This window comes from Acanthisitta chloris, unplaced genomic scaffold (assembly GCF_000695815.1).
Source record: "Acanthisitta chloris isolate BGI_N310 unplaced genomic scaffold, ASM69581v1 scaffold25186, whole genome shotgun sequence".
Classification (NCBI taxonomy): domain Eukaryota; kingdom Metazoa; phylum Chordata; class Aves; order Passeriformes; family Acanthisittidae; genus Acanthisitta; species Acanthisitta chloris.
The window spans coordinates 40,729-67,829 of record NW_008677972.1 but is presented as its reverse complement, the minus strand read 5'-3'; the positions used below and the strand labels follow the sequence as shown (position 1 = coordinate 67,829).

General features: G+C 41.2%; 2 protein-coding genes across 2 annotated transcripts; both read right to left on the bottom strand.

Annotated features, from left to right (window-relative positions):
• Nucleotides 1–5,877: 5,877 nt before the first annotated feature.
• Nucleotides 5,878–6,951, bottom strand: LOC103804128 (C-C chemokine receptor type 5-like). Its single transcript, XM_009076725.1, has one exon. The coding sequence runs from the start codon at nt 6,949–6,951 to the stop codon at nt 5,878–5,880; it is 1,074 nt and encodes a 357-aa protein (XP_009074973.1).
• A 16,859-nt stretch (nt 6,952–23,810) lies between these two features.
• Nucleotides 23,811–24,850, bottom strand: LOC103804130 (C-C chemokine receptor type 8-like). Its single transcript, XM_009076727.1, is given in 2 exon segments — nt 23,811–24,634; nt 24,637–24,850. Coding segments are annotated over 2 exon segments (1,038 nt in total).
• Nucleotides 24,851–27,101: the final 2,251 nt, after the last annotated feature.

Here is a 27,101-nt window from a genome sequence, read left to right as displayed (position 1 = left end):
AACCTCTTTTTCAGAGCATGCAGGGTAAAGTAAGAATGCACTGTATCTTTAAACGGAGGTGAGAGAATGCAAAGACAATGGCTATAGCTTTGTATTGTTATGTATATAGGAAATGATGAATTTTTATGTTCAAAGTGTATAAAAATGAGCACCTGGCATACTGAAGGTATGTTAACTTTGTGGATTCACTGCCTAGCATCCATGAAAGAAACAAATATCTGTGTGTGTGTAAATTGGCTTCTTGCGCAGCAGGTGAAAGAACCCATATTCAGGCCAACACCAGGACCCAGCAAGCAGAAAGTACTTTGGTGCCAAAGATTAGATATAGTCTGTAATTGTCCATACCTTATATTAGCATCCCTGTAAGTTATGCCCAAACGTCTCTTTTACTTCTATCCACTTGGTTTCCATTCAAAAAGTCTGGCATCAGGATAGCTTGTGTTGTTCCTGTTGTATGATTAGCATCCTACTGGCACATCCTTGTACAGTTCTGCAAAGCTGAGTGTCACTCAGAGCTTTGTGCTGTTTTGCATACTGGCCTGTGTATCTGATAGTGCTGCCTTCTTCCTGCTCAGTGTTGGGGTCTCACCTTCCCAGGATCAGTCATTTCAGACTTGAAACACTCAAACTGAGATTGCTCTTACTGTCACAGGGCTTCAAAAACCTCTTGGCAGTTTTTACTTACACAACAATTTTTTTTACCTATTATTCCATTTTTTGAATTAAGTAGAGCTCCCAATAGGCAAGTGTCACCAGAATATGGGGACTAAGCAATGCCTTCACCCCTTTGTTTTGGCCTGACTGATAATGATATTCTAAATGCGTCAGAATTTATGAGTTTGGTTTTGTTTCCTCTGCTAGCTTAATTCTATTAGTATACTAAGGTGTAATATTTCTAAAGCTGTGGCAACTACAGTAGCCACTAGGAAAAGGTCAATAAGCATCAGCAGTTGAAAACAGCAGCAAAATTAAACTTCAAAATGAGCAGTATCTGCCTGTTGTGCCATTTAACCTGGTCAGCATCACATTACTCTCCTGGCACTTTCTTTGTTTCTCATTAACTGCAACAAGATACCATGTAAATTTGTCCTTTATCCTTTGTGTTTGTCTCTGGTCTTCCCATTACTTTGGCTGTTACTTTATTAGCCTCTGTTAGTGCTAATTGGAAGACCAATGGTATCCTGGGGTGTATTGGGAAGAGTGTGGCCAGCAGGTTAAGGGAGGTGATCTTCCCCCTCTACTTGGTCCTAGTGAGGCCACACCTGGAGTACTGTGTCCAGTTCTGGGGTCATCAGTGCAAGACAGACTGGGAGTTTATGGAGAGGGTCCTGCAGAGGGCCACAAAGATGATTAGGGGTCTGGAGCATCTCTCTTATGAGAAGAGACTGCATGAGCTGGGCCAGTTTAGTCTAGGAAAGGCAAGACTGAGAGGGGATCTCATCAATAAATACAAATACCTCAAAGTTGGGTGTTAAGAGGATGGTGCTAGACTCTTCGGTGGTGCCCAGTGACAGGATAAGGAGCAATGGCCATAAACTAAACCACAAGAAGTTCCACGTCAACATGAGGAAGAACTTCTTTACATTGAGGATGGCAGAGCACTGGAACAGGCTGCCTATGGAGGCCACAGAGACATCCAGGCCTCTCTGGAGCCATTCAAAACCTACTTGTGTGTATTCTTGTGTAACCTGCTCCAGCTGATGCTGCCTTGGTAGGGGGGTTGCAGTAGATGATCTCCAGAGGTCCCTTCCAACACTAAGGAATTCTGTGATAAGGTTACACTTGGGTTAACAAACAAAAAAGTCTTATGATAGGAACATCCCTATGGACTGGTTACCAGAAGTTTCACTATTTCTATATTTGACCATCATATACTTACCACAGACGAACCAATGGCAGTGAAAATAAACCTGGTGATTTCTTGTGAATACTGTTCAGCACTCACCAATACCATATATGCTTTTGCTACATTTCCTTTTGCCCCTCAGGAAGCCTGCCTGACATCTGGCAGAGTTACCTTTTGCTGTGTGCAACATTCCTCCCCATATGCTTCTGAATGTGGGTAGTAGCATCTTCTAACAGAAAAGTTGGACTCTGTCCTGTTCAGTGCATAAACTAAACTGTGATTGGTTTTGGGGCTACATGTATATACTTGTCCATGGCACATGGACATTCTTTTCATAAGCATGCTGAAAGCCCAGTCAATGCATTATCTCTTCACAAGTTCAGTACCAGAAGTTTTGAACTTGCAACAATTTTCAGTTAGTTGTTCAACATTTCTTGTAAAGGAACAATTTATTTGTGGTACCCACAGAGGTCTTGTCTTGAATCTGTTTGATGTGCTGGTGCTACTTGTACACTCTCTCAAGTGCTGGCTTTTGTTTCCTCAATATCTTACCAGAACGGCTCAGATGCCTCCCAAACACTGCAGTGGTTCTTCCTTGTGTTAGTTTCTTCTCTTCGGTAATTACAATCTGGTGTATTGGCAAATCCTTGCCGTTTTCTTAACATACCTCGATTTCATCAAACAGTTTCTGTACATTTGCCTATGTCTTTAGCTCTTACATACACACTGTATCTTCATCTCAATGTTTTTCTCTGCAGACCTGGAGTTACAGAGTTTCTGTCTCCAGTATGTAAAATTGCTAACAGTTTTCTGCCGAGCTGACTTGTGTTCTCTTTTCTAGACACTGAATCTTGTTAAAGCTTCTCCACGAGTAGCTCCACCTCACTGTGACCAGACTGTCTGAAGTCCTGCTAGTCTAATTTGGCGCTACCTGGCCTGTAACTATGCCATGATGCAACCACATCTGACTGATTAAGACTCAGAATTTGACACAAAACTCTCTAGAGCCTTGTTTGTTTCAGTGCAAAGCTAGAGTGAAGAACCAGGGATTGGCCTGCTTGGGCACATAACAATAAGCTAATCTTCAGTTTTAGTTTATTTGTGTTCCTGCCAACACAAAATAGAAAATGGAAATCCATAAAAAATGGAGTGGGTATAGAATTTAGCTTATCCCATGGTGAACTGATGAAAAGAGTGTGCAGGGGAGTGGAGGAAGTGTGGATGATAGGCTGGAAAAAAAGAAATTGGCACAACAGAGCAGGGAGAATGATATGGTGAAGCAGATTTCCATGTTGAACTTTGAATGCTGGAAGTCCCTTCCACATAAAACTTGGGAGATCAGGCACACTGATTGGCTAGGGTCACTCTATACAGTGCGAGGAGATCTGAAATTAGCTTCAGAAAGTCCATGGAGAATTCTGTCTTTATCCCAATATTAATCGAGTAACACCTTGTATTGATCTCCTTTATTTCTTCTCTTCCCCTATTTATAACTCACACAAACCTGTTTCTCCAAGCCCCAAACTTTCCGCAAAGCTATCGTAGTTCACTTTTCTCAAGCTTTCCAGTGGATAAAAGCTGTGCCAGCTACAGTAGCTTCTGGACTGGGCAGGGAGTTCTCTGCTTGCTTTGTTTGGAGTGTAGTATTGCAAGTGTTTAAGTCCATGGTTGCATCTTTTTTCCACCTGCAGTCTGAGAGCAGAGCTGATGTCCTTTTGCTTATGGAAGAGAATATGGGCTACAGGGTATACATTGTTTTCCAGACACAGATTTAATTAACTTCACTGCATAAACATGAAAACAGGAAGAAACATAATTCCAACAAGATAAGGATTTAAAATAAAACACAGCTGTAGAAACATCACAGTTATGGCAGGATTTGTATCACATTGAACTAATTTATGCTTTTATATTAAAGAGGAGCTTTCACTTTGGTTCAGTAAAAAAAAGTACAAAAGAAAGGGAAAATATTATTTCCAAGCAAGAAAGTTTACTGTGAGGATAGTTTTTGGTCTTTTGTTTAGCCTGTCTGTGGCTACTAACCTCACAAGGTAGTGGCCAGGTTATAACAACTGATAGGATAAGAACTTACAAATAATAGGAGCAGTGCCTTGGTGTTGTAAGGCTAGAGGGGGAAGAGTATTTGCGCCACCTAGATTAAGACATCTGGTAACTAAATTAAGAGGCTGGCATTTGCAGGTTCTTTGTACAGTTGGACAGTTATTCTTCCCCTGAGACTATTTAAATCCCATGTCTGCTTCTGGCTGAGGCACTTATTCTGTACTGACCACTGAGGAATCGTGAAGAGATTTGCTGTTAATTTAGGCATCAGTGTTGCATGTCAGATATTAAGTAGCGTGGAATCCCCTGTTGTGTCCTTATCTTGCCTGGAGGTTAGTTGAACCTACGGCTCCAGATTTCCACAGGCAAGTCCTTGGATGCATGAGCAGTGCCCTTCAAAGTAAACAGGGCAAAAAGCAGAACGACAGAACACTTGCATAAGGAGTGCTCACCTGCACTTCCTTGCAGTTTGAAGTAAGAAGTTCTCTGCTATGCCCCTCCTTACTCTTTCCTAGCATCTTGTCCCTAGAATACCAGTTTCTTTCACAGAAAAACTCCAAATAATGGCATAAATTTATGAGCATAGGACACCAGTAGACTAATGGTCTCAAGTCTTCAATCAGCATGCAGTTCTAATCCAGGCACCAGCTGACTAGAGGCACTCTTCTCCTGGGAAAGCAGAGCAGGTATGTCTCCTCTGGAGTTGGTTGCTTTTGCAGTTCCAAGGCTACTGGCTTCCTAGAAGCATATCCCAAATATCAGACTTACTGTGTGTGTGAAGAACATGTTTTTCTCATGCAGGAACCTAGCTTGACTCACTTGTGTCATGTGTTGCCATGTAAACTCTTCTTCAATAGACATGATTTACCTGTCCAGAACTAGGGAGGCCTCCTCTCAGTATGGTGCTCATAGTCTCCAAAATCCTTCAGAGATTCCTGATATTTTTATCACACAGAATCTTGCATAGCAAATACCAAGGTAATTTTCATTCTGACCTTACTGGTCTTTGCTGGAGTGCTTTTATTGGTTCAGTGCTGTTTTTCTTGGAGGGGTATAATTTTTCAGAAACAAGCTCATGTTTTTTAGGGATGCATCATTGTCTTGTGCAATCAGTAGACTTGGTGTGTGCAGTTACTTGAAAAATTGATCACAACATTGCCAGTTAAAAGCCCACTTTGGCAAACATCAGCAACTGAATAGTGATATGATAGACATAAAATTTAAAAAAACTAAAATCAAAATACTATAATTTAGCCTACAGTTAAAAGAATTGTATCTTAAAATAACTACACTGTTAGCTAACAGATAAATCCTTGGGTTAAATGGTCCCAGTAAGATAAAGGTCAGTCAACGTTTCCATCAGAGAAGAGATATTAACTTGATGTATCTCATATTCATCCTCAAATTCCTTTCTATCTAAACATCTTTTATTCACGTAGGTAAAATAAGGCGTAGGAGGGTAAAATGAAGAAAACTAAAAGCCTGTCAAATGCCAGACCCTGCTGCAAAAATAATACAGGCACTTCCAAAAGGTGCTTCATTAATGTTGAATACTAAACAGGTAGATCAATCTCCAAAGCTTCTTCACAGTGCTTATCTTACGATGCTCACATAACAGAAATGGATGTTGTGAGATGAGATATTGCTCCTTAGTCAATTCAATATTATACTTTCCCCAGGCAAATCTCACTGGATAGAATTAGATTTTGTAAAGAAACAGAATCATGCTATTCTGGGCTCCACTCACATCTTGATGTGATCCAGCTATGGTGTTAATGTTGCCTGGAGAGGCCATTGATTCTCTTAGTTCAACAATGGAAAATGCTGTAATCCCAAGGACCAGTTAACCACAAGAATTGAAGGTCATACCATTTCAGTAGTGGACAATATAAAGATCTTAAATAATGTCAGACAGTCCTTAAGACAAAGTAAGTGATGCAACATTTACTAACTAATGTTCTGATGTACTTTTACAGTCCAGTTGAGATGTCATGCTCTGCAGTGGATGGTGTGATTGTGGAATTGACTCTTTCTAATTTTTCATGATACAGACTTGGACATTTTTTGCAAAGGAGGGCTGCAACATTCTTTCGGAAAAAGGCATAAAGATATTGCCTAAATTTTTCTCCAACAAATGCATAGATAACAGGATTGATACAACAGTGGATCATTGAGACTGACTCCGTCACTTGGATTGCTTTCTCTAGTTGACCTTTAAGTTCACAATTTGGCGTGAAAAGTGAATTTTGAAATGTATACAAAAAAGAAGAGATATGGAATGGTGTCCAGAAGATGAAGTAAAATATCATGATCACAAAAATAAGTCTGACTGCCTTCTTTTTTTTCTCATTCTTGCATCTCAATAATGTTTTTAGAATTTGAGAGTAACTGAAAATCATAATGAGCATTGGAATAATAAGTCCCAAAATGTTAATCTTTAAAGTATAGGAGTACTTCCAATTTAATGCAGCATCACTTGGATAATGAGAACTGCAAGTACAAAGTGAATTTTCCTTCTGAGTTTTGTGAAATACTACCCCAGGAACAGAAGCAAAAACAGCAACAGCCCAAGTGACAGCACTGGTGAGGATGCCATAGGTAACTGTCCTGGCTGTCAGAGCAAACACTGCGTGCACTATGGCCAAGTACCTGTCTAGGGTCAATAGGATTATGAAAAAGATGCCACTGTAGAAGCCAAGGAGGTAAACACCTGAGAGAATTCGACACAGTGCCTCCCCAAAAATCCAGTTGTGAGTAGCGGCGTAATAAGCCCAAAAAGGGAGAGAAAACACAAAGAGCAAATCAGAAATGGCCAAGTTGAGCAGGTAGATGTCAGTCATACCCTTCAATTTCTTGTATTTTACCAGGATAAGGACAACAAGCATGTTGCCTGTCAGGCCAAATATCACCACCAAAGAATAAAGTGGTGGCAAAAGTTTTGCTGCAAAGTGCTTTTCCTCAGTTCCAGAGCAAGGTGTTGAATCACCATAGTCGAATTCTGTTGTTGCTGTCCAGTCGATGAAGTCTGTGGTATCATTTCCCATGGTGTTTTGGTCTGGAAAGGAAGAAAAGGGTATTAAATTAGAGGAAACTCTAAGCTTGGAAGAAAGAGGTACAAAACATGTTGATGTTCTCATCTGGAATGTGTTTTGCTGATGAGCACACAAACATTGACTAGGTGTGAAAGAGGATGGAATTGCAGAGCTCCCAGGAAACCAACCTATACACCTGTGATATCACATTGTTGGAAATGTGCTGTGTGCCATTTCCCCCATGTACACTGTCTGGTGCATTTTTCCTCCTTGAGAGAGCCTGTCAGCTGCCTGACCCAACCAGAAGCAGAGGAAAGATAAATTTAATCCAAGTCATGGGTAGTTTGGGGCTGTCATGCTCACCAGTGGCTCTCAAGAGGAATGGAAAAGGACAGCAAGGCAGGCACAGGAAAATGCAGTATCTGACTCTCCTTGTGACTTGACCACCTGGTGATTGTGCTGACCCATACTGTAACCATCACCCAAGGAGGACCAGGCACTAGCCAGGTGCAAATGGTGCCCACAAAGGTGTGTGACATAGGTGAAAAACAGCTGACTTGCACTTGTTCAGGTTATTTTTGCCTTCCCAGGAGCCTTAATACCTATGGGAATCAGGTCACTGGACAATACTAAACATACCCTCCTGGTGGACCTGCTGTCCTGGGTGTTGCAGAGCAGCAAGTCAGCAGCGTTGGTCTGTGTTAAAACAGCAAACACTGTGTCCTTTACAGAGTCTGGGCCAGGTGTAGCCAATGGAAGTGTGCTGGTTTCAGGTAGCTCTGGAATGAAAATGGTGCACGGTCCTGTAGAGAGAATAGAGACCCAAACAGCTTGGCAAAGTGTGTAAAAGATGACAGTTGCTGTCATTGTGTCCTCTGGCACCTGTATCTGCTGTGGCATCTTCCTATCGGTTGAACGACCTCCTCAGTGCTGCTCAGGGGTGGAAGGAGGTTTGATTCTTTGTTTCAGTGGCTGTTTAGCAGCCGTGATTCAGGAGATGCAAAGTTTAGACTGACTGAGTGTCTTGGAGGGAGCACAAAGGCAAAAGGTAGATTCCTATGAGTGTACACTACAGTTCTTCATGTGATACTGTCCTTCATCCTTTAACTAGGGAGCAAGATACTTGCTGCCCATGGCAGGTTGACAGTTTTGAAATTGGCATTTCCCAGGTAATTTGATGCCTGTTCTTTGACAAAGGCAACAGACTGCTCCTGACACAGCAGTCATGCAGCAGTGTTTGCTCCTTTCCTGAATGCTTTTTTTTTTTTAATGGTGAGGTCTACCCGATTGCATTGCAGATGTATTTTGCAGAGACCACATTCTCAAAACCATGACTTCGTTCTCTCTGCACTTGAGTTCTTCAAGACTAAATGTAACTGAAGAAACTCAGCTTGTGGCTGTAGTGATACAGGGACAGGCCCCTGGTCTCCTTTTTTTATAGACAGTCAATTTAGTTACACTGTGGACCATTCTGAGCTGTAACATGAAATTTTTGAAGTGTCTTTTTGCAGAGACCACATTCTCAAAACCATGACTTCGTTCTCTCTGCACTTGAGTTCTTCAAGACTAAATGTAACTGAAGAAACTCAGCTTGTGGCTGTAGTGATACAGGGACAGGCCCCTGGTCTCCTTTTTTTATAGACAGTCAATTTAGTTACACTGTGGACCATTCTGAGCTGTAACATGAAATTTTTGAAGTGTCTTAAGCTCATGTCAGCCAACTCAGCTGTTTGAGCAAAGGTTAATTTCCTGATACATAATTACAGACCATTCAGGATCCAGAGGACCTGGTTTTAATCTGGATTTTTAGCTGAGTGGATATATAAATATGACAAACAATCTACTTGAACAAATTTTATTTATTACATTGTGTTAAAACAGTTTTCTGTGTGTATATGCATAAGTATAAATATACTCATATACATATGTAGTTTCATAGAATTGTAGTATCGTAGAATTGTAGTATCGTAGAATTGTATTATCATGGAATTGTTTAGGTTGGAAAAAACTTCTAAGACCATTGACTTCAACTGTTAACCCAGCAATGCCAAGTCTGTTACTAAACCATGTCCCAAAGAGCCACAACTACACATCTTTTAAATACTTTCAAGCATGATGGTGACTCAGCTGCTTCCCTGGGCAGCCTGTTCCAATGCTTGATATGTCTTTTGACAAAGAAATCTTTCCTAATATTCAGTCTAAGCCTTGCCTAGTGTACTTAGCCTTGTTGAAACTTTGTATTTGTATAGAAAGAAAGTGATTTTTTTTCTTGCTAGTTTGGAACTTACTTTGACATGTAAAAACAGCAGAAAATAATCGTGGGAGCAATAGAACTAATGGTAACTGATTCCCTACAGATCTGATTCCTTTTCTGCCCAGGTCTTATGTCCTGTGAGGGGGTGACCTTGGCCAGCAGTGATGGCTCCATTTAGTCACCCACTGACTTCCCCCACAGCAGGGTGGGGGAGAGAAACATAAGTGATATAGCAAGAAAAACTCACAGGTTGAGATAAATATAGTTGAATAAGAAAACAAAACTGAAAAACCCACAAGAGATGATACAAGGACAAATGCTTGCCACCTACTTACTACTAAACAGACATATGGCCAGCCAGTGTCTGAGCAATGCCTACTTTGGAAGAACTTCCCTCTGTCCCTTGTTTTATTGCCGAGCGTGATGTTAGATAGCACAGAATATCTGTTTGATCAGTTTGGGTCACCTGTTCCAGCTGTGGTCACAAATCTAAAAGACAGCACCATAAGGGCTGCTGTGAAGAAAATAAAGTCCATCCTAGCCAGACCAAGTTCATCTTCCCACTACCAAAATTGAGCTCCTGCCCTATACAATTCACACTGATCCTGGCTAGAAAGACTGCATGTACTGTAGTTGTTTTGTCTACTATCTCTGACCTGATGGGAAATCTCTGAGCATTGCATGTCCTAGATGTCAGATCCTCCTCTTCACAACAAGCACAAAATATTAAAAATATATTCTGAAATGCTGTTTCAAAAATTCCTTCTCCTTTGCACACAATGTTAATCTCAAGGAATTCTAGAAAACTGTTCTGGCTAAAAAAAATTCTATTAGAAATTACTGTTTGTACTAGATTTTCTTTCCATTTATCTTTAACCATTTTTCTCATTTTAATTTTCATGCAGAAAGGAACATCTTCCACGGATGATGAAGCCCTTGCCAAGAAGTCTAGTTTTGACTCTAAAATTATCTAGGTGTGACCCTTCAAAAATGGGTGTGTTGCAAAGAAATCTCCAGGTTTATCTCTGCTCTTGTGCTGTAAGTATAAACATTTCTGTAAGTAATTCTGAGAGATTCTTGTTTGGGAAATTGTGATTATTTGGCTTGTTTACCCCTTATTTTCCTTCAAAAAATAGCAAATGAATGGTCAAGAAGTCTTAATTATTTTCATTTGAAGGGCTTTCTCATTTTCTGGACTTCATGTGGCCATCAGTGCTTACTGTTCCGCCCAGACCCCTCCAAGTTTCTGCTTGCACAAGGTAGTTTTGATTGCTAACAGAAATTCTGAATTACTTTTGCTAAAGTGGGCAACTGTGTTAAGCCTAAGGTAGAAATACAAGAGGAGAACTTTCTCCTTTGTGCCCTCCTTCCCTTCTAATTTATCCTGTGCTCTAACCATGCAAAAGCATCTAAGTGTATGAGCAGTTCAAAAAGAGGCTACTGTTGTTCCCCCTCAGAAGACTGGCTATGCTCTGAGTTGCCAAAGAAGCTGGAAACAGAGAGGTGTGACCAAGCCATGGGTCAAATACCTGCACCCTGGAAAAGAGTCCTTGCAGAGAAAATGGGGTTACATTCTTGGGAGAAAATTTGATTTGCTTAATAATAGTAATGTGGTGAGCCAAAATCAAGATAATTTCATTTCAGATTTTAACAAAGCTGCACTTAGGGCCACATCAGTGATTCTTGTAATGAGGACGTAGCTATGAATCATCTTTCATCTTTCTGTATTTTGGCTGCTTTGAGAGAAGCCTTGCAAGCTCTTGAGCATTAGTTGGTATCTATAGTGTGTCACCTTTAGCTATACAAGTGTCTAGGTGTTGGTATGACTATCAAGCATTTCCATGTAATTCAAGCAAAGAGGCTCCTGAGTTACTACAGTGACCTATTCAGGGATGACAGTTGTCACAGCTCAATGTGTCTGCTGTGCCCTAAAGGGGATTTTGACAAAGTTTACTCGCAGAAATCAGAACATGTAATAACTACAAGTTAGAAGAGAGGATCCATGAATTAGTGGTGCTGCTTATCTCAAAACTCAATGACCCCCAAAGTTCATTTTCTCTTTTTATAGTCTAAGACAAGATTTCTCTTTTTAAATGTACAAAGAGGGAACACAGTGCTACTCCCTCTGCCCTCACTCTCCTCCTTTCACAAATGCCAGCATTTGTCATACTGAAAAAGAAATTGCCTAACGACTTGTAGTTGCCTTAAATGTATGTGTCAGCAGCATCTAGGGCACTTTATGAAGAGAGAGAAGTACAGTGTAGCACAGAGTAAAACTGAAATGACAAAAAAATAATACCCCATATTCTGATAGCAGATATTGCAAGAGGGGTACTCAGTCTTTTCTTCTAACAGCTCTGTCTCCATAACTTTGCCTTTGACTTTCTGGGAGGAGCAAAACTACAGAGAAAACTGTGCACAGACACCAGAACTTACTTGGAGAGACAAGCATAAAAGTGTGAACTTTTCTTGAGTTACCAATAAAACTGAAGGAAAAGATGGAAGTGTAAACTCCATGTAAGACTCTGAACTGATAGTTTCCCTCAAACATATCTTTTCATGTGGTAGTGACCACAGGATTTCTTTCTAGGGTTTGACTGGGGAAAGAGCCCCTTCCAAAATGAAACCTTGCTTGGGAAGCCTCTTCCTCTTTTATAACAGCTGACCATTGGAAACAATCAGAACTGCTTGCCTCCTAACTGATGAGTTTTTTCATCCCTGCCGAACTTTCAAGGAAAAGTGTCTTCTGGGCTGGAAAAGAACAGGTTTAATTCTTTATAAACCCTCAGGACCCAACTGTTTCCATTCCCCACCAAAACCAGAAAGACAGTCCTGCAAAACTTCTGAGCTTTTCTGCAGTTGAATACAGTCAATCTATCTGGTCCCAAGACAAAAGAAGTAGGATGTGCTCTTACTTAAACAAATGTACATTTAAAGAATAGCATAAGAACTGAAAATAAGCACTCTGTGAAGCAGAAACTTGACACAGCTATTAAATGTCTTCCTTCAAATCATGACCTCATGTAGAAGTGGGCTTTTCTCTTGTGTAGCCTAAGTTCTGGGCTAGTAGGTCCATTCAGGTTTTTTTGTTGTGGTTTGGGTTTCTGTGGGTTTTTTTTTCCTGTATCTCTGCTTACACAGCTTCAAATAAAATATTGAATTCAGAGTAATCCAGACCATTCTGGGAAAGAACTTGAGTACCAAAAAGGAAGTTAATAGTCTGGAGTGGACACTGCCAACATATCATGCCATAGGATCATGTGATGTCCTGTTATTGCTCTAAGGGTCTCCACAGAGAGAGGTTCAAGCCCACTACTCCAACACTGTCAGCTGTTCCGGGCAAATGACAATGCAATTCCCCCAATGCAAATGTTTCTGTACCTGCATATTTGATATACTACCTACCTAAATAAATAAATAAATAAATAGATAAAGAATTCTTAGGCTATTGTAGCTTTTTTTTTGCTAATACCTAAGTGCAAGTCTCATTTATCCAAGCAGAGGAGCTCACCTTTCCCTGTGTGTGAGAGTAGTGCAATGCCAGTGTAGCACTGACTGGTTTTATCCACATAAAGCCTCATTAACAAATGTTGCAAGCCAGATCATGACTGGGAATAAAACTCTCTCTAGTTAAGTTACAAAGTACCAGCTTCCTAATACGGTGAGTGAGAGACATCACATTAAAAAGATGAACCAATCTTAAAGAATATAAGCCTCACAAACATAAATAATTATATGACACTTTTAACAGATTAAATGCTTGAATAATAGAGAGAAACCATGTGATAGGATAGTGATGAAGAACATCTGCCGCCTGCATCTGATAGAGCAAGATGTGGCTTAGAGATGGAGAAGTTAAATTAAGGGTGAAGGATTTAATGTCTGAGCAGCCTCCATCCTTAGCAGAATTCATTTTCAATTTATTGACTTCCTGGACTAACTTCAAAACCAAGACCCAGTATGTTTCTAGTACAAAAACCATTTTGATTTTCTACACCATTTTCCCAGTTCAACTCCCTACTTTCACATTCAGCTTAATCGCTAATTCAGATAGCTACAAGACCTAATTGTTCTTAAAGATAGCACCTCTGTTTTAATTTTAGCTCTACTCCCACTGTCATTAGGCACATACTCTTCGTCATTTAGTGAATCTCTATCTATATATGCACATTTAGATGTAAAGATAAGGAAAGAAATTAGCTACTCACTGATTTATCAAGCTGGTTTCTGTCTGATCATGTCTTCTACTTTGTGAACAAGCACATAGTTAAACCTTATATCTGAAAATAGGAAACAGCACTTCCTGTGTGATCTATTGCAAAATGTTATTACAAGAATCAAGGGTAAGGTTCTTCTTTTCTGCAAACACTCAGTTTCCAGGCTGAGGTCAGAACTGAGGGATGAAGACTTTATGGGCATCTATTTGTTCTGCTCTAGGTGGAACTGAAGGAGTCAGTATCTGAACTACTGCACCTCTACAGGGTTAAGAATGGCTGGTTAAAATCAATAAATTACTATTCTCAGGGCAATAAGTATTTCCTTCTGCTCTAGACACTTCTGCAGCCCAAAACAGAAAGTGGGAGTACAGAATGTGTGTTTTTAAAATTAAATTCAGGTACCCAAAATGACTGTTGGAACAACCTCACTAATGTATTCATTTTCCTTGTAACTGACTGACTTCTACAAAATTTCTGCATGGTTCTGCCTTTCATCATCACTAATAAAAAAGAATCTGTAAGTAAAATTAGCATATGTGCAAAGCAGTGTCATGTTAGACAGCATCACACTTACCTTAGGTGAGCATTGTGAAGAGAGACAAGTCACAGTCCAGAAGTTTCAGATCTCATTAGAGCAGGCAGAGCACTGTGCTGGTAGAGAGACCTTCCTTCCAGTGATGTGACTTAACTCATGCAGTCTAGGTCACACTGCACTGTGTGGTGTAGACCTCTTCCTTGAACATCTACTGCAGTTTTTGCAAGCCCTTGGTAATGATCTCACACTTCTAAGAGGCTGATGCATGAGGCAAGCTGGAAGCTACAGCTTATTCCATTTTTGATATGACATTGCAAGATTGAAAGCAATAGAAGGATATTAAAATAACAGAAAATGGTTGAAATACTTTTTTTGCTTCAAAGGCAGGAAGTATTGTTGAAAGTACAGGCTGATGTCATGCTTTATTTTTTTAAAAAAAAACTTTGACTTCGCCAATGGCATTGGCACTGCAGCTGCAATGGCCTCCAGTTGTTGGAGTGATAATTGATGGCTGTGTAAGTGATCATGGAATCATAGAATGGACTGAGTAGGAAGAGGCTTTAAAGATTATCTCGTTCCAAACCCCGTGCAGTGGACAGAGACACCTTCCGCTAGATCAGGTTGCTCAGACCACCATCCAGCCTAGTCTTGAACGCTACAGGGATGGATCATATGCCAATTCTCTGGGCAACCAGTTCCAGAGTCTCACCACCCTCACAGTAAGGACTTTCTTCATAGTATCTAATCTAAACCTACTCTGTTTCAGTTTGAAACCACTCCCCCTTGTCCTGTCCTGTGCCCCTGTAAAAAGACCCTCTCCCTCTTTCTTGTAGACTCCCTTCAGCTACTGGAAGGCCACTATTAGATCACTCCTAGGGAAGCTCCCTTTTAGTACTGGAAGGTTGCAATTCTGCTTTCCAGGCTGAACAAGCCCAGCTTTCTCAGCCTGTCTCCATAAGAAAGGTGCTCCAGCCCTTAGATCAGCTTTCTGGCCCTCATCTGGACACACTCTACCAGATCTATATCATTCTCATGCTGAGGATTTCAGGTTGGGTCTCACAAGAGCAGTGTAGAGGGGCAGAATCACCTCCCATGACTTGCTGCTTGCACTGCTTTTGATGCAGCCCAGGATAGTTGGCTTTCTGGGCTGCAACCACACATTTCCAGCTCATGTCCAACCTCTCATCTACCATCACCCCTAAGTCCTTCTTGGCAGGGCTGCTCTTGATCTGTTCATTCCCCAGCCTATTTTGATGCCAGGGGTTGCCCTGGCTCAGGAGCAGCACCTTGCACTTGGCCTTGTTAAAAATGAGATTCCCATGGGCCCATTTCTTGAGCTTGTCCAGATCCTGTTGGATGGCATCCCATCCTCCAGGTGTGGCAACCGTACCACTCAGCTTTGTGTCATCTGCAAGCTTGCTGATGGTGCACTTGTTTGCATGTTGAATCTTTTGTGAGCTGCTATGCCTGGTAAAGAAATGCTTGCCTTGAAGGATCAAAAATCCTGCCTAAGACACATAATTTTTGTTGCCCCAAGAAAAAGAAGGGTGGTCACCTGGAGAAGGGGCTTATCTCTGCTCTCAAAAGTGGAACTCCTTTGGAATCCATTGCCCAGGGTCTATACATAGGTGTAATTGTCTGAGTGCACCAGAAGTAGTCTCTGACACCTTCTCTCCCTGTCTTGTGAGACTGGGACTTCCTTCTGCCTTGTTCAGGGATTTTCTGGAGGCATCAAGCTCCAGACCAGTTCTAGGAAAGATCAAGGAAGAAGTAATCCTTGGAAGACCTGTGTTCTGTTTTCATAATCTGTGAGGTAAGCAGCAGTCTTGAGTTTGGCATAATGGGTTTAGTGGATCCTTGTGGTGGTGAATGAGTGACTCTGGACTGACAACTATTCTAATCTGAGAATAAACAAAAGCACAGTTTTGCACACATTGTTTTGAAAGAATTTTAATTCTTTGTGCCTCAAGTCTGGGTGATTGGATTGAAGAGAAGTGGATGGTGCTTTCAGGCTGCCTGAGCCCAAATTCCTCTGGCCTTTGAAATTCAGGAATGGTTTCTTTCCAAAATGGTAATGCAAATAATCTGTAGCTACTGCAGAAAGTTTGATCAAGATTAAAATACAGAAAAAAAAGAAATATTCAAAAGAAAAGAAACATTTCACATTAGACACTTAATTTTAGGCACTTGTGACTACATTTATCTAAGTTATTATTGTATTATACAGGATAGATCCTGTTACAAAGAATAGAGCCCCCTGCAAATTCCTTTTTCAGGGACATTGGGACTCTGAAGAAATCTGGAGGAACAAAATTAAGTGTTCATTGGTCTAGAAAGCATGGCCTTTGAGAAATGATTAGGAAAGGACTAGATGATCCCTGGAGAGCTCTCTCAGATTTAATTTCTGTGATTTTACTTTTAGCATCTTTTCTGTACATGTTTATGAGCTTAATAAACATTAAGTAACCCACATAAATGCCCAGGAGATAGAAGTGGAGGAAGCAATGAGAGGAAAACCTTCCAAAGACAGAGGCATTGCCATGTGAAAATTGCTTTACATATAAAATTAGAGTGCTGCTTAGGTCCCCCATCTCCACTTAAAATTAGAAAGAATGGTAAGAAGAGAGTACATAAACTTCACCATACTAATTGACTGCAATTCTATAAACAGGGAAGTACTGTCTGACTGTACCAAAGAGAAGAATTTAAAAAGAATGAAAAATTTCTGCAACAAAACCGTCTTACTTCATCTGGGGCTTTTTACAAGTTGTCACAACACTACCACTGAGAGAACTGAAGAAAGGGAATCAAATCACGATGTGCTTCTATTACTCCATCAATGGCTGAATATAAGAGAGAACTAGCTTTTTCTGACAATAATACTGTTGCCTTAAATTTAAAATATTATGTGGATACTGAAGTCAAGTTGTGGGGATACACTCAGGGCACTGAAATAATTTTCCTTGTTTCCTGAATAGATCTCTTTTCTCTTCCTGTGGAGGGAAGGGGATAGCTGGAGACAGTTCACTGATGGCAAAAATATTGGTAAAATTACCAAGCAGATTTCCTAAGTAGAAATGACTGGGCCTCAGCTGTATGCCACTAAGACCATAGCAAAGATTCATCTCATATTCTAGGCTTCCCACATGGGAGGAGAAATGCTGACTTCAGTCCCTGTGCCAAAGCATGTTAAAGAATTTCAGGCAAACACGGACAGCATGAGGAGGGAGGGTGCATACTGATGGAGTTGCTTTCCCATTCCTGTAGTGTGCTTCAGCCTCTGGTGTACTTCATAGATAAAACTGAATGAAGTAAATGTTTTGTGTTGAAAAAGGAATTCAATAAACATCTTAATGAGACTTGTGCTGTAGACTCCTCTTGAGCACCCTCAACCACAACAGTGCTCAGCAGACATTTTGCTGACTGTCCTTAAGCTTACAGGGATGGGCATGCATCAGCTTTGGTTGAGCACAAGAAGGAGCACACAGGAGGACTTTGCAAAGTCAGTTAGTAAATAATTCATTCCCAACTCCTTCAAACTGAATGTTGCAAGCTGTAGGAATCATATCTCCCACCCTTAGTTGGTGGTCAGCTAGCTAATCTAAGGGATGTCTCAACAGTCGAAGGATAGAGGTATGTATTTGCAGAGGGTGACTGCTTCTGTCTTAAGTTACTCCACTTTAGGCTAGAATTAATCACCTTATGGAGAGAGATCTCTATAATAATATAAACAGCCTGGACAACTAGTTCAGAATAGGAAGCCAACCTGTACATTGATAAAACTGTTTCAGATAACCTGAATGAAATCATCAGGGGTTTTGATGGTGAAAAATCATTATTTGTTTTGGAAAAAAACCAAGTTGAATATTTTTGATTTTCTGTTCCTTGAGGCTGAGGTGTTTTTTTAACAGGTAAGTCTGATAATGCTGTCTGCATTCTTTACTGAAGAGGAATAGACCTGTGCTGTAGACCTAAAGACTAGTCCAGCAGGTGATGTACCCAGAAGCAGGATCACTTTATTGTGGCACTGTGAAGATTGTACTCTGCTCATGCCGATGAAAACTCTATGTGCTCCCCATCATAGCACAGAAGTAATGCTTCAAAGGCCTTCCTCCTCTTCCCCTACATCCTCACACCCATGGAGCAGTTCTAAAGGGCACTGTCTTTTAGAAAAGGTAGGGAGATGCATAAAATCAAATTGGTTTCTATTGATGGCATATGAAAGCTGCATCATTAGGTGCTCAGGTGTCACAGTACTTCCTCTCAGCTTTGGGGCATTTCACAGAGCCTTGGGGAAGTAAGGTTTGGCAACTGAGATGTAAGTAAACGGGGAGTTCAAAATATTCTGAAGATATTCTGCGTTGCTCACAGGAAGAACTGCATGAGGAAATATCAGTGCAATCTGCCCTTCATGTTAGCCTCTTGAGTATGAACATCATGGTGTTAAGTACACACACCACAATGCTTCATTCAGATTGCAGGAGTCATCCTCCCAGATGAGGGACTGGTTATTTGGAGGTCATTTTATTGCAGTTCACTACCATGCAGGACCAGGCCCTATTTAATGTATACTACCAAGACCCTTCTTGAACTGCAGAATTTTGCTTTTCCCTCATGATCATGTCTCTAGTTCTGTTAAGGTAATAGCTGAGTGCTTCACAGATATTACATTGGTTAAGGTAATAGCTGAGTGCTTCACAGATACTACATTGTCTTCTTACCACATTTATGAGATGAATCAATACAATTATCTCAATTGTGCAATGTGGAAGCTGAAATGCCAAGATTATGAATAATACTGTCAAATATTTATTAATTTGGGGAACCTGTTTTGTGAACGTTTTTTATCTCCAAAGCAAAGTATTATGCTGGGGCAGAGTTCTCATCTGTTGTATCTGCTGGTTCTTGGTCTTCACATTGGGTCTTGGAACATGAAGAACACAACTGCAGAGGTCATCTATGCAAATCGAAGTTTAAATGGAACGGGAAGATGCTTAATTTATGTGCTACATGTAGGCACTCAAGGGTGGGTAACATAAATTCGGGTCTAAGTGCCTAAATCCCTTGATGGAACTTGTGCCTGTCCCATGACAAGCTTTCAAATTTCAGTAGTATTTGTGACACAGAACTTGGCACCACTGAAATGTAAGTCTTCCCTGGTTTTGCTTCTCAGGTATCTGCAGGACTGCTCAATGAAACTGAACCCTAAAGATGCAACTAGCTCCAGACAGTCTTCTGTCTTCTCATACACTGGCCTCACACTCATGTGCACCTACCTGGTGGAGCCTGCTTTATTTCCAAGAAAACTCCCCATGGAGAATCCAGCTGGTATCCATGCTACAACAGTTTATAGATGAAATGAATCTGACACTAATCATCTTTCAACAAGTTTTATTTATATGTTGGAGACACCATATTCTACAGGGTGGAGAAAATAGAAGTAAACACTGGGCTTTAGATAAGTCATCACAACCTCCTTTCTCACAGTCCACAGCGAACTAACCACATGCAGAGTCTGTGATACCACAGACTGCATGCTCTTCTCCACCCTCAGCAAATGAGGGTCACTGTGGTATCTTCTGTACTGTGGTGTGTTAAACTTTATTACATTCTGTCTCTCTCTTTTTTTTCCTTTTTCTGAAGTCAGTGTCAATTGCTGCCTCATAATGGGAATGGAAGAGCTGGCTTACAGCTTTGTCCACAAGTGAGATATTTTACACCTGCTCTGTCAGTTGTGGATAGGCTGTTTGTGCCACTGTGCAAAATAGTATCAGTGCTAGCAGGAGTGATAGGAAGCCAAGTATTGGTGAAGCTCTCAGGTCACACTGCAGTAGTTTTATGCCAGTGTATTTAGCATGTGCAAACTAGTTTGCCAGCCTTCTTGGAAGGGATTGCATAAGTGTTAAGATGAAAGCAAGTCACAAGTAAGTCATAAAAATAACTTCAACTAAAAAGCTGTATGAGTAAGAGAATTCAAAGGAAAGCTGGCGTTTCCACCTAAGCTGTACTAAGGATACTGGAATGAAGGCCAACATAAAGATTCATGTGAACCATAGCAATAATATATATTTTCATTGCCTGAGGTGCTCTTCACCCGACTTCTCAAAACCAAACTACCACTGGTGTGTTTGTTTGGGGAATTAATATTGTACACTGATGCTCCGTTTCACAAGAATTCTTCAAGTCAAAATATGTTTTCAGTATTATTGGATACTGGAGAATTTTACTGTATGTTACCATCTTTCCACACTGACCAGGGACCATTTCTTATCTCTTAGTTGTTCTAATGTTATATACATCAAACATTAAATGCTTACACAGTGTTCCTTCCAGCTTCCCTCCCTCCACATAGTTCATTGAAAAGACTGTCAGGGAATTATAAGCCCCACAAGCCTGTGGTTGTTTTCCCTGAAATCAGGGAATCTCTTCTGGGGTATAACCTAACATTTTCTATGCCTGAGAAAAAAAGCTTGAAAAAAGATTAGGGCAAAAAGCTCTTGACATCAGACACACTGGAAAGGTTGTATCAGAAAGCTGTGACAAGTGAAAACAATTTATCAGGTAGCTTGAGTATCAATGTGAAGGAAGAGAACAGGATGACCCATTGCAGGGTGGGAAGACCAAGTGACCAGCTGACACTGGAGTGCACTGGGATGGATGAGAGAGGACACCTGATTATCTTCTCCAGGTCAAGAGAAGGAAAGGAAGTGATGATAGAGAGAGAGCAGTTGGGCACAAAAGTCTTCTAAGGGCCACTAGAGTTTGAGCAGACCTCTGAGATTTTCAGGTTCTTAAAGAAAGTTGAAGCCAGACAAGCTTCAGAACTTCGTGGTGTTATGAGGTAATTTCAACAGAAATTGTAAACCACAGAAAGTTTTCTATCTCACTTCGCGTTAATTTATTAATATATTTGGGGTTTGCATTGGACAATGTATTTTGATTGTCATGTATTCCTAATTAAGAACTGCCAAACCCATACAAAGTATGAAAAAGAAGACCATATGAGATGTGTTTCTGTAGCCAAGATTCTGATGTAAGACTACAAATAGTTACAGTGCGTGGCCACAAATGAGCAATATTATTGATTTTGTCTGGTCCAATTCTTCTTTTTTACAACTTGAACATAAATAAGATAAGAAGGTAACATGTAGTTCTTATCTGTATCTTTTCAACACTGATGTCAAGCCCTGGAAAATATTATACAAATCCTGATGACTATTGTGTCTTGCATTACTGAATTCAGTACCTGGCTTTAAACTGATTATCCTATAGAGGCCTGCAAAACCTCAGTTTTTCAGGGTGAGACACATTCACTTTCTCACACCTGTTTTGATTCTCCCCAAAGGGCTGCTGTACCTCATAACCTTGCTGTGCCACAATCCAGCCTGTCTACCAAGGTGCTCAATGCTGCCTGGTTGGCCTCACCTGTAGGACAAATGTAAAGTTCACAGTGGGCAGAAAAGAAACACTTTACATATAAACAAAATAATTCATTTTTAGTGTAATTGAACTTTTTAGCACTCTAGTCCAGCAGTCATCATTAGTCCAGATCTAACTATCTCAGAAAAATAAAGAACAAAAAGAGGGGGAAAAAAAAAAGACATGAATAATTCTGGGAAAAAACAACAATAAAATAACCATTATCATCATCATCCTCCTTAACAACAAAAAATGGTTAAATTTTCTGTATATACCCCTTTTCTGAGTGTAATGCTTTAACTTTTCCACTGCCCTTCTGAGTCCTAAGGTCAGTGGCTTCATACAAATGGTCCCTCGTGCAATGGTTCCTCTGCACCTGATGCCCTTTTTCTACTTCTCAAGGCCTCTATCATACTTAGACTGTCTCTCTCTAAGTTGCAACATCAAGTTAGTCACGTTAGAAAGAATAGCTGTATTTTACTACTATCTGCATAAAAACTGTGATTGTGCAACAAAACATAAGCAAAACTAGGACAAAATAAATAAAGACAACTACCCAGAAATGCTGTTACAGCTAAACCAAGCAAAAATAAAGCTTTGGGCTGGTCAAAATGGGTTCAGCCAAAGCCAGGCTGGCAAACCTCAGCCCTAAGGCCTTGCACACTCAGCACAAGGCTGGTGGCCTGGTAATAAAAGTACCAACACAGTATCACTGGGGGATGAGGCTACAGAAGATACTCCGGAAGCAAAGTCTCCATTTAAAGGGTTACGGAAGTCTCTCCCTTGTTAGATCCCCCTTTAACAAGAGGTAATGTTCGGTGAATATTTCACATGGCAATACTAAGAAGACAGAGTAATATATTTCAAGAAATTTTTAGATGTTTTAGCTGGAGATAGGCTAGAGGAATTCAAGACCTCTTCTTTTACTTACCAGCATTCCACACAGGGCAGCTTTTCTCAGCCCCAACTTTTGAAAGCCAAACTGGCAGGTTGATACGGAGAAGCAGAGATGTGCTCTGAGGAAAGGATTAGGGACAAAGATACAGACTTACTCTCTAGTGTGTTTACAGCAGAAAAGAAATCAAGGTGCTGGAGACTCCTGAAACAGAGGAAGTAGTCCTTAGGAGTGGGAAGTCTGTGCTAAGGGAAGTGATCCAGAGAAAAGAAAAAGGGGCAAGGAAACCAGATGATCAAGAGTATATTGCAGTGGGTTGAAATTTCTAAGTAGGAGAGGGCTAAAGCAGCTCCTGGAATTAAGAGCAGTACCAAGTGACAACTTCACGTTTCCCACTCCTACTGAGAGATGAGATGATCTTTCACTTTACAATTTCATGTTCTACCATACAACAAATGTTATTGGCATATGTTTACCTTTTAAAATTGTGTTGACAGTAGTACTACCTCAACATAAATGTTAATTTTTTGCTGTGAATTTTTGTTGGGATTTTGAGAACAAATCTTCCTCAGCAGGGAAGTAGAGGCAAGAGTTATTTTGCTGAAGAGCTTCAGGGTGCCTTTCAATTACATTGAATGTATTTTAAGTGACAACCACTGAAAAACCAGTAAACAGATCCTTCCCTTATCCTAAGCTAAGCTTGTGAATCATTAGACAGACTTTCAGGAGTCAAGACAAAAAGGTACAGCTATTATGTTTATTCAAAGAAAGCTTTTCTAAAATGGCAGAAAATAATGACATATGAAAAAAGAGATGGAGCCTACTTGCTAGATGCCATTTTGTGTTGGTTACATTTAGCAGCAAGCACTGGAAGCAGAGAGTTGGAGGTCCCACAGCTCCAGCAGTGTTGTAGACATGCCTGCTTTGATGACAACATATTCAAGTGTATGACCCTCCATGAGTGACCAGTATAGGAGGCACCTGGAGGCATTGCTTTGTTATTTTTGGAGACATCATCACCAAAGGCTGCTCTGGGTGGCAGCAGATCCAGGGACACGATGGCTGTGCTCCTGGGAGCATCCCACAGCAAAGTAACAGGGTCCCAAGCTGAGGGGTCTCTTCATCTGGGAGCTGAGGGAAAGGGTGAATGGTGACAGTGGATGAGGTGATTCCCACTTTGCAGTGTGAAGCAATCCCATGCCTGTCCACTTCCCTGCTTCCCAGAGGGGTGTCCCATGCCTGTCCCAGGGATGTAGGGAATCAGGTACGGAACAGCTTCCACAAGGCAGAGGTTATTTGGGGATGAGGCAGAAGCAATGCTTTCATCACAGGAGAAAATAAATACTAGAGGAAGCACCCTGCTTGATGAAATCTATTGAAAGAGCTCTAAACTTACTTAAAATCATTCTGGGGCAAGCTTGTGCAGTCACCACTTTGCAAATATGCTGGTGCTCTTGTGAAACTTATTATGCTGCACATGTGGTACAACCTCCAGGACGACATCGACCTTCGACCAGCCCCTTGAACCAGCTAAAGACAGCTCAGGTGGGCTCACAGGACACCTGCACTGTCAGACCAGCTGGAGAGCTGGGTGGGTGTTGAAAATGACTGGCCAAACCCAGCACCTCCAGCAGGGGTGGAGAAGACACAGGCACAGGACTGAAGCAGTCCTTTAAGATGGGCCTTGAATGTCACACCAGCGAAGGCGTAGATGATGGGGTTCAGGCAGCAGTGGATGAAGGAGATGGTTTCTGTCACCTGCAGGGCCAGGGCTATCTGGTAGCTTGCCTTGCAGTCATTGATGATGTGCAGGCTCTGCAGAGAGTCTAGGAACAGTGCAATGTTGAAGGGAGTCCAGAAGAGGAAGAAAACAATGACGATGATGAAGATCATCTTGATTGCCTTGATCTTGCTTTGATTTTTGCATTTTTGCAGGTTTTTCAGTATCTGAGCATAGCAGCAAACGAGGATGCTACAGGGAATCAAGAGGCCCAAGATATTGGCTGCAAACTGAGAAACAACTTTCCAGGTATTGTTGCCTGTGGGGTATGTGGAGACACACTGCACAGCCTGCTCGATTTCCAGCTCCTGGTTGAACATGATGTTAGGCACAGAGGCCAAGCCAGCCACCAGCCACAGGATTAAACTGATAATTATGCCACAAGAGGCTGTCCGTATCCTCATGGCATAGACAGCATGGACAATTGCTATATACCTGTCTATGCTCATGAGGGTTATAAAGAAAATACTGCTATAAAAACCTGTGTAATAAATGCCAGCCATTATCTTGCACATAGCATTGCCAAAAACCCACTGGTCTGAAGCGTAGTGCGCTTGGAAAGGGAGAGGCACAACGAAGAGGAGATCAGAAGGCAGATGTCAGTCATGGTCGTCAGCCTTTTCCTGGTCAGAAGAACCCAAAGGACCAAGGAGTTTCCCAGAAGGCAGAAGACAAATACAAGGCAGTAAAGAATTGGCAGAAAGAGGGATTTAAACCTGTGAAAGCTGTTTCCTTCATTGCATGGTGCAGTGTTTTCATCGTATGCATAGTCATACTCTGTTGTGCCAAGGGATTGGCTTGTGGGATTCATCTCAGATACCTGTGCAGGAAAGAGGAAGGGATAAATGGCTCACTGTTCTGGCACAGTACTCCCAGGGTGGTTTCTGCCTCTCTCTGTGCTATGCTGAGCCTGTGGGTCAGTCTCCAGGCAGAGAAGAACTGCAAAATACAGTCTCAGTCTCAGTAGCTGGACCAAAGCAGCTTCTCAAAAGGCTGTCCTGCAGCTTGCCAGTCATTCCTATACATGAGGGAGTGCTCCTGCATATAGGAACATTGGTTGAACATCATTATGGATACAGACACCAGGCTCCTGCATATAGGAGCACTGGGTTTCTCCAAAACTGCCTTAGTGCCAGTGGGTTGCTGGCACTTAGTATGTATCATTACAACATCATTATTATGACAGGGAAAAATTCATGCTCTGAATTGCCATAATGATAAAAAAGGGTACAAAACCTGCATCTGATCTAAGGATCTGGATTTTCTTGTGCTCCCAGTGGTAGGGAATCTTTCTGCCTGTAGCACAAAAACCTTGACTTAAGGAGACATCACCCAGCAGTATAATCACATATTTCGCTGAGCTGAACAGGGCTAGATACTGGCATGGAGTGCAGAGGCATGCAAGATAGTTTTCCATGAGTGGATACAGGACCACATACAAAAAGCTCTGTAGCAGCCAGGAGTTTGCAGGTCTACACAGCAGCGGTTGTAGTGCCAAACTGCTGGCACTACAGCTGCCACTGCCCTCCAGGGCAGCTGCTGAAGAGCTTGGCTCTACCTCTTGCTACAACACAGAAGATTAATGCCCCTGCCTGTTCTAGTTTAGAGAAAACCAGAATCAGGGGTGTTTCCTCTCTGTCATTTCTGAAGAACTGCAATTAAGGTAGCTTTGAAATAGCCCGACCTGTTCTCCCAAAGTGAGTCAGTGCTTTAGCCACAATTGTTCCTGTTTCAGAGGTCAGCTCACAATCCCTGTAAAAGGGGATCTGGTTTGCAGCCTTAAGTGTCCACATTTCAAGAAGTAATGATTCTTTCAAAGGAGTTTGATTTGTTACTGGTAAGACATTTGAAAGCTTATGCTCTGCAGCACCTATATTGTACTTGCTTACAGGCTGACCAGGTCTTGAAAGAGCTTCAAAGACACAGAGTTTCAGGAAGGAAGAATAATTTGTAATAATCATTGCTATTAAGCTGTAGCAATATTATGAATGAAAGTGATTAATTCATTAAAAGTAGAGGATGTGCTCTCCTGAGTTAAAAATTGCTGCACAGATACACAAAAATAGAGAGAACAGTGAAGATTTTTGTATTGACGTGCAAAGAATCACAATTCCCCCCTTCTTGCCTGGCTGTGTCACTTGAGCAGGAGAGGAGTACTGTAGTCAGTGTTCATCCTCTGCTCCAGGTATGGATGCTGCTCATGCCTCACTGTCCTGCCTCAGCTTTTCTTGGAGAACCAGGACTGTTTCAATGAGTACGTGCAATGCAGAAAAACATGCTGCAAATACAGCGCTCAACCCTACAGAATTACTTGTTCAGAAATAATGAGTAATGCAAGAAAAGCAGTGCTGCGATCTACATTGATTGTATAATTCTCTACTCTATAGAGTTTTCAGTGGTAGCTAGGGCATCTGGGTTATTAATTTTAACTTTGTGTAAGGCATAAGCCTGTAAATATTGAGTTGCTAGATAATGGCTCTTCATGTAGCAACAGACGTAGGCAGAAAGTATTTCCTGCTAATGCTTTTGATGTGTGAACCTGACACTGACTATTAAGCTTTGCAGCACTGGTTCACTGTTCTTAATTGCCTCTCAGGGACACCTTAAAAGGGGTTAATAGACTCAACAATCAAAAGTAAAAAAGTCATAAAACAATTATACTGTGTTATAGCTATAAATATGTAGATAGATACAGATGCATAAATCTAGATTTACAGATGTGAAGCATCTGATTTTGGCAAAATTCAGAAGCATTTTTCCTGGGCTGAACAGAGATAGGAGACGCTGCACTTCAGACCATTCTTACACCATTAATATCTTTGACAGTGTCTAACCAGGGCACAGCATTTTCCATTTTCTCCCCTCTCCACATTATTCAGCAACACAGTCAAACTGATAAAGCAGTTTCCTGGAGAGTATAAAGGAAAAGGTAGCTTCTGCAGGTCCCCTGGTTGCCTAAGTTAGCCCATTAGTAGCAGGTTAAATATGGATGGACTTTACCTTTGACAGCAAGAAGTCTGTACCTCTCAGCTGGCTCCTGTCCTCTTCTCCTTCTACTGTGT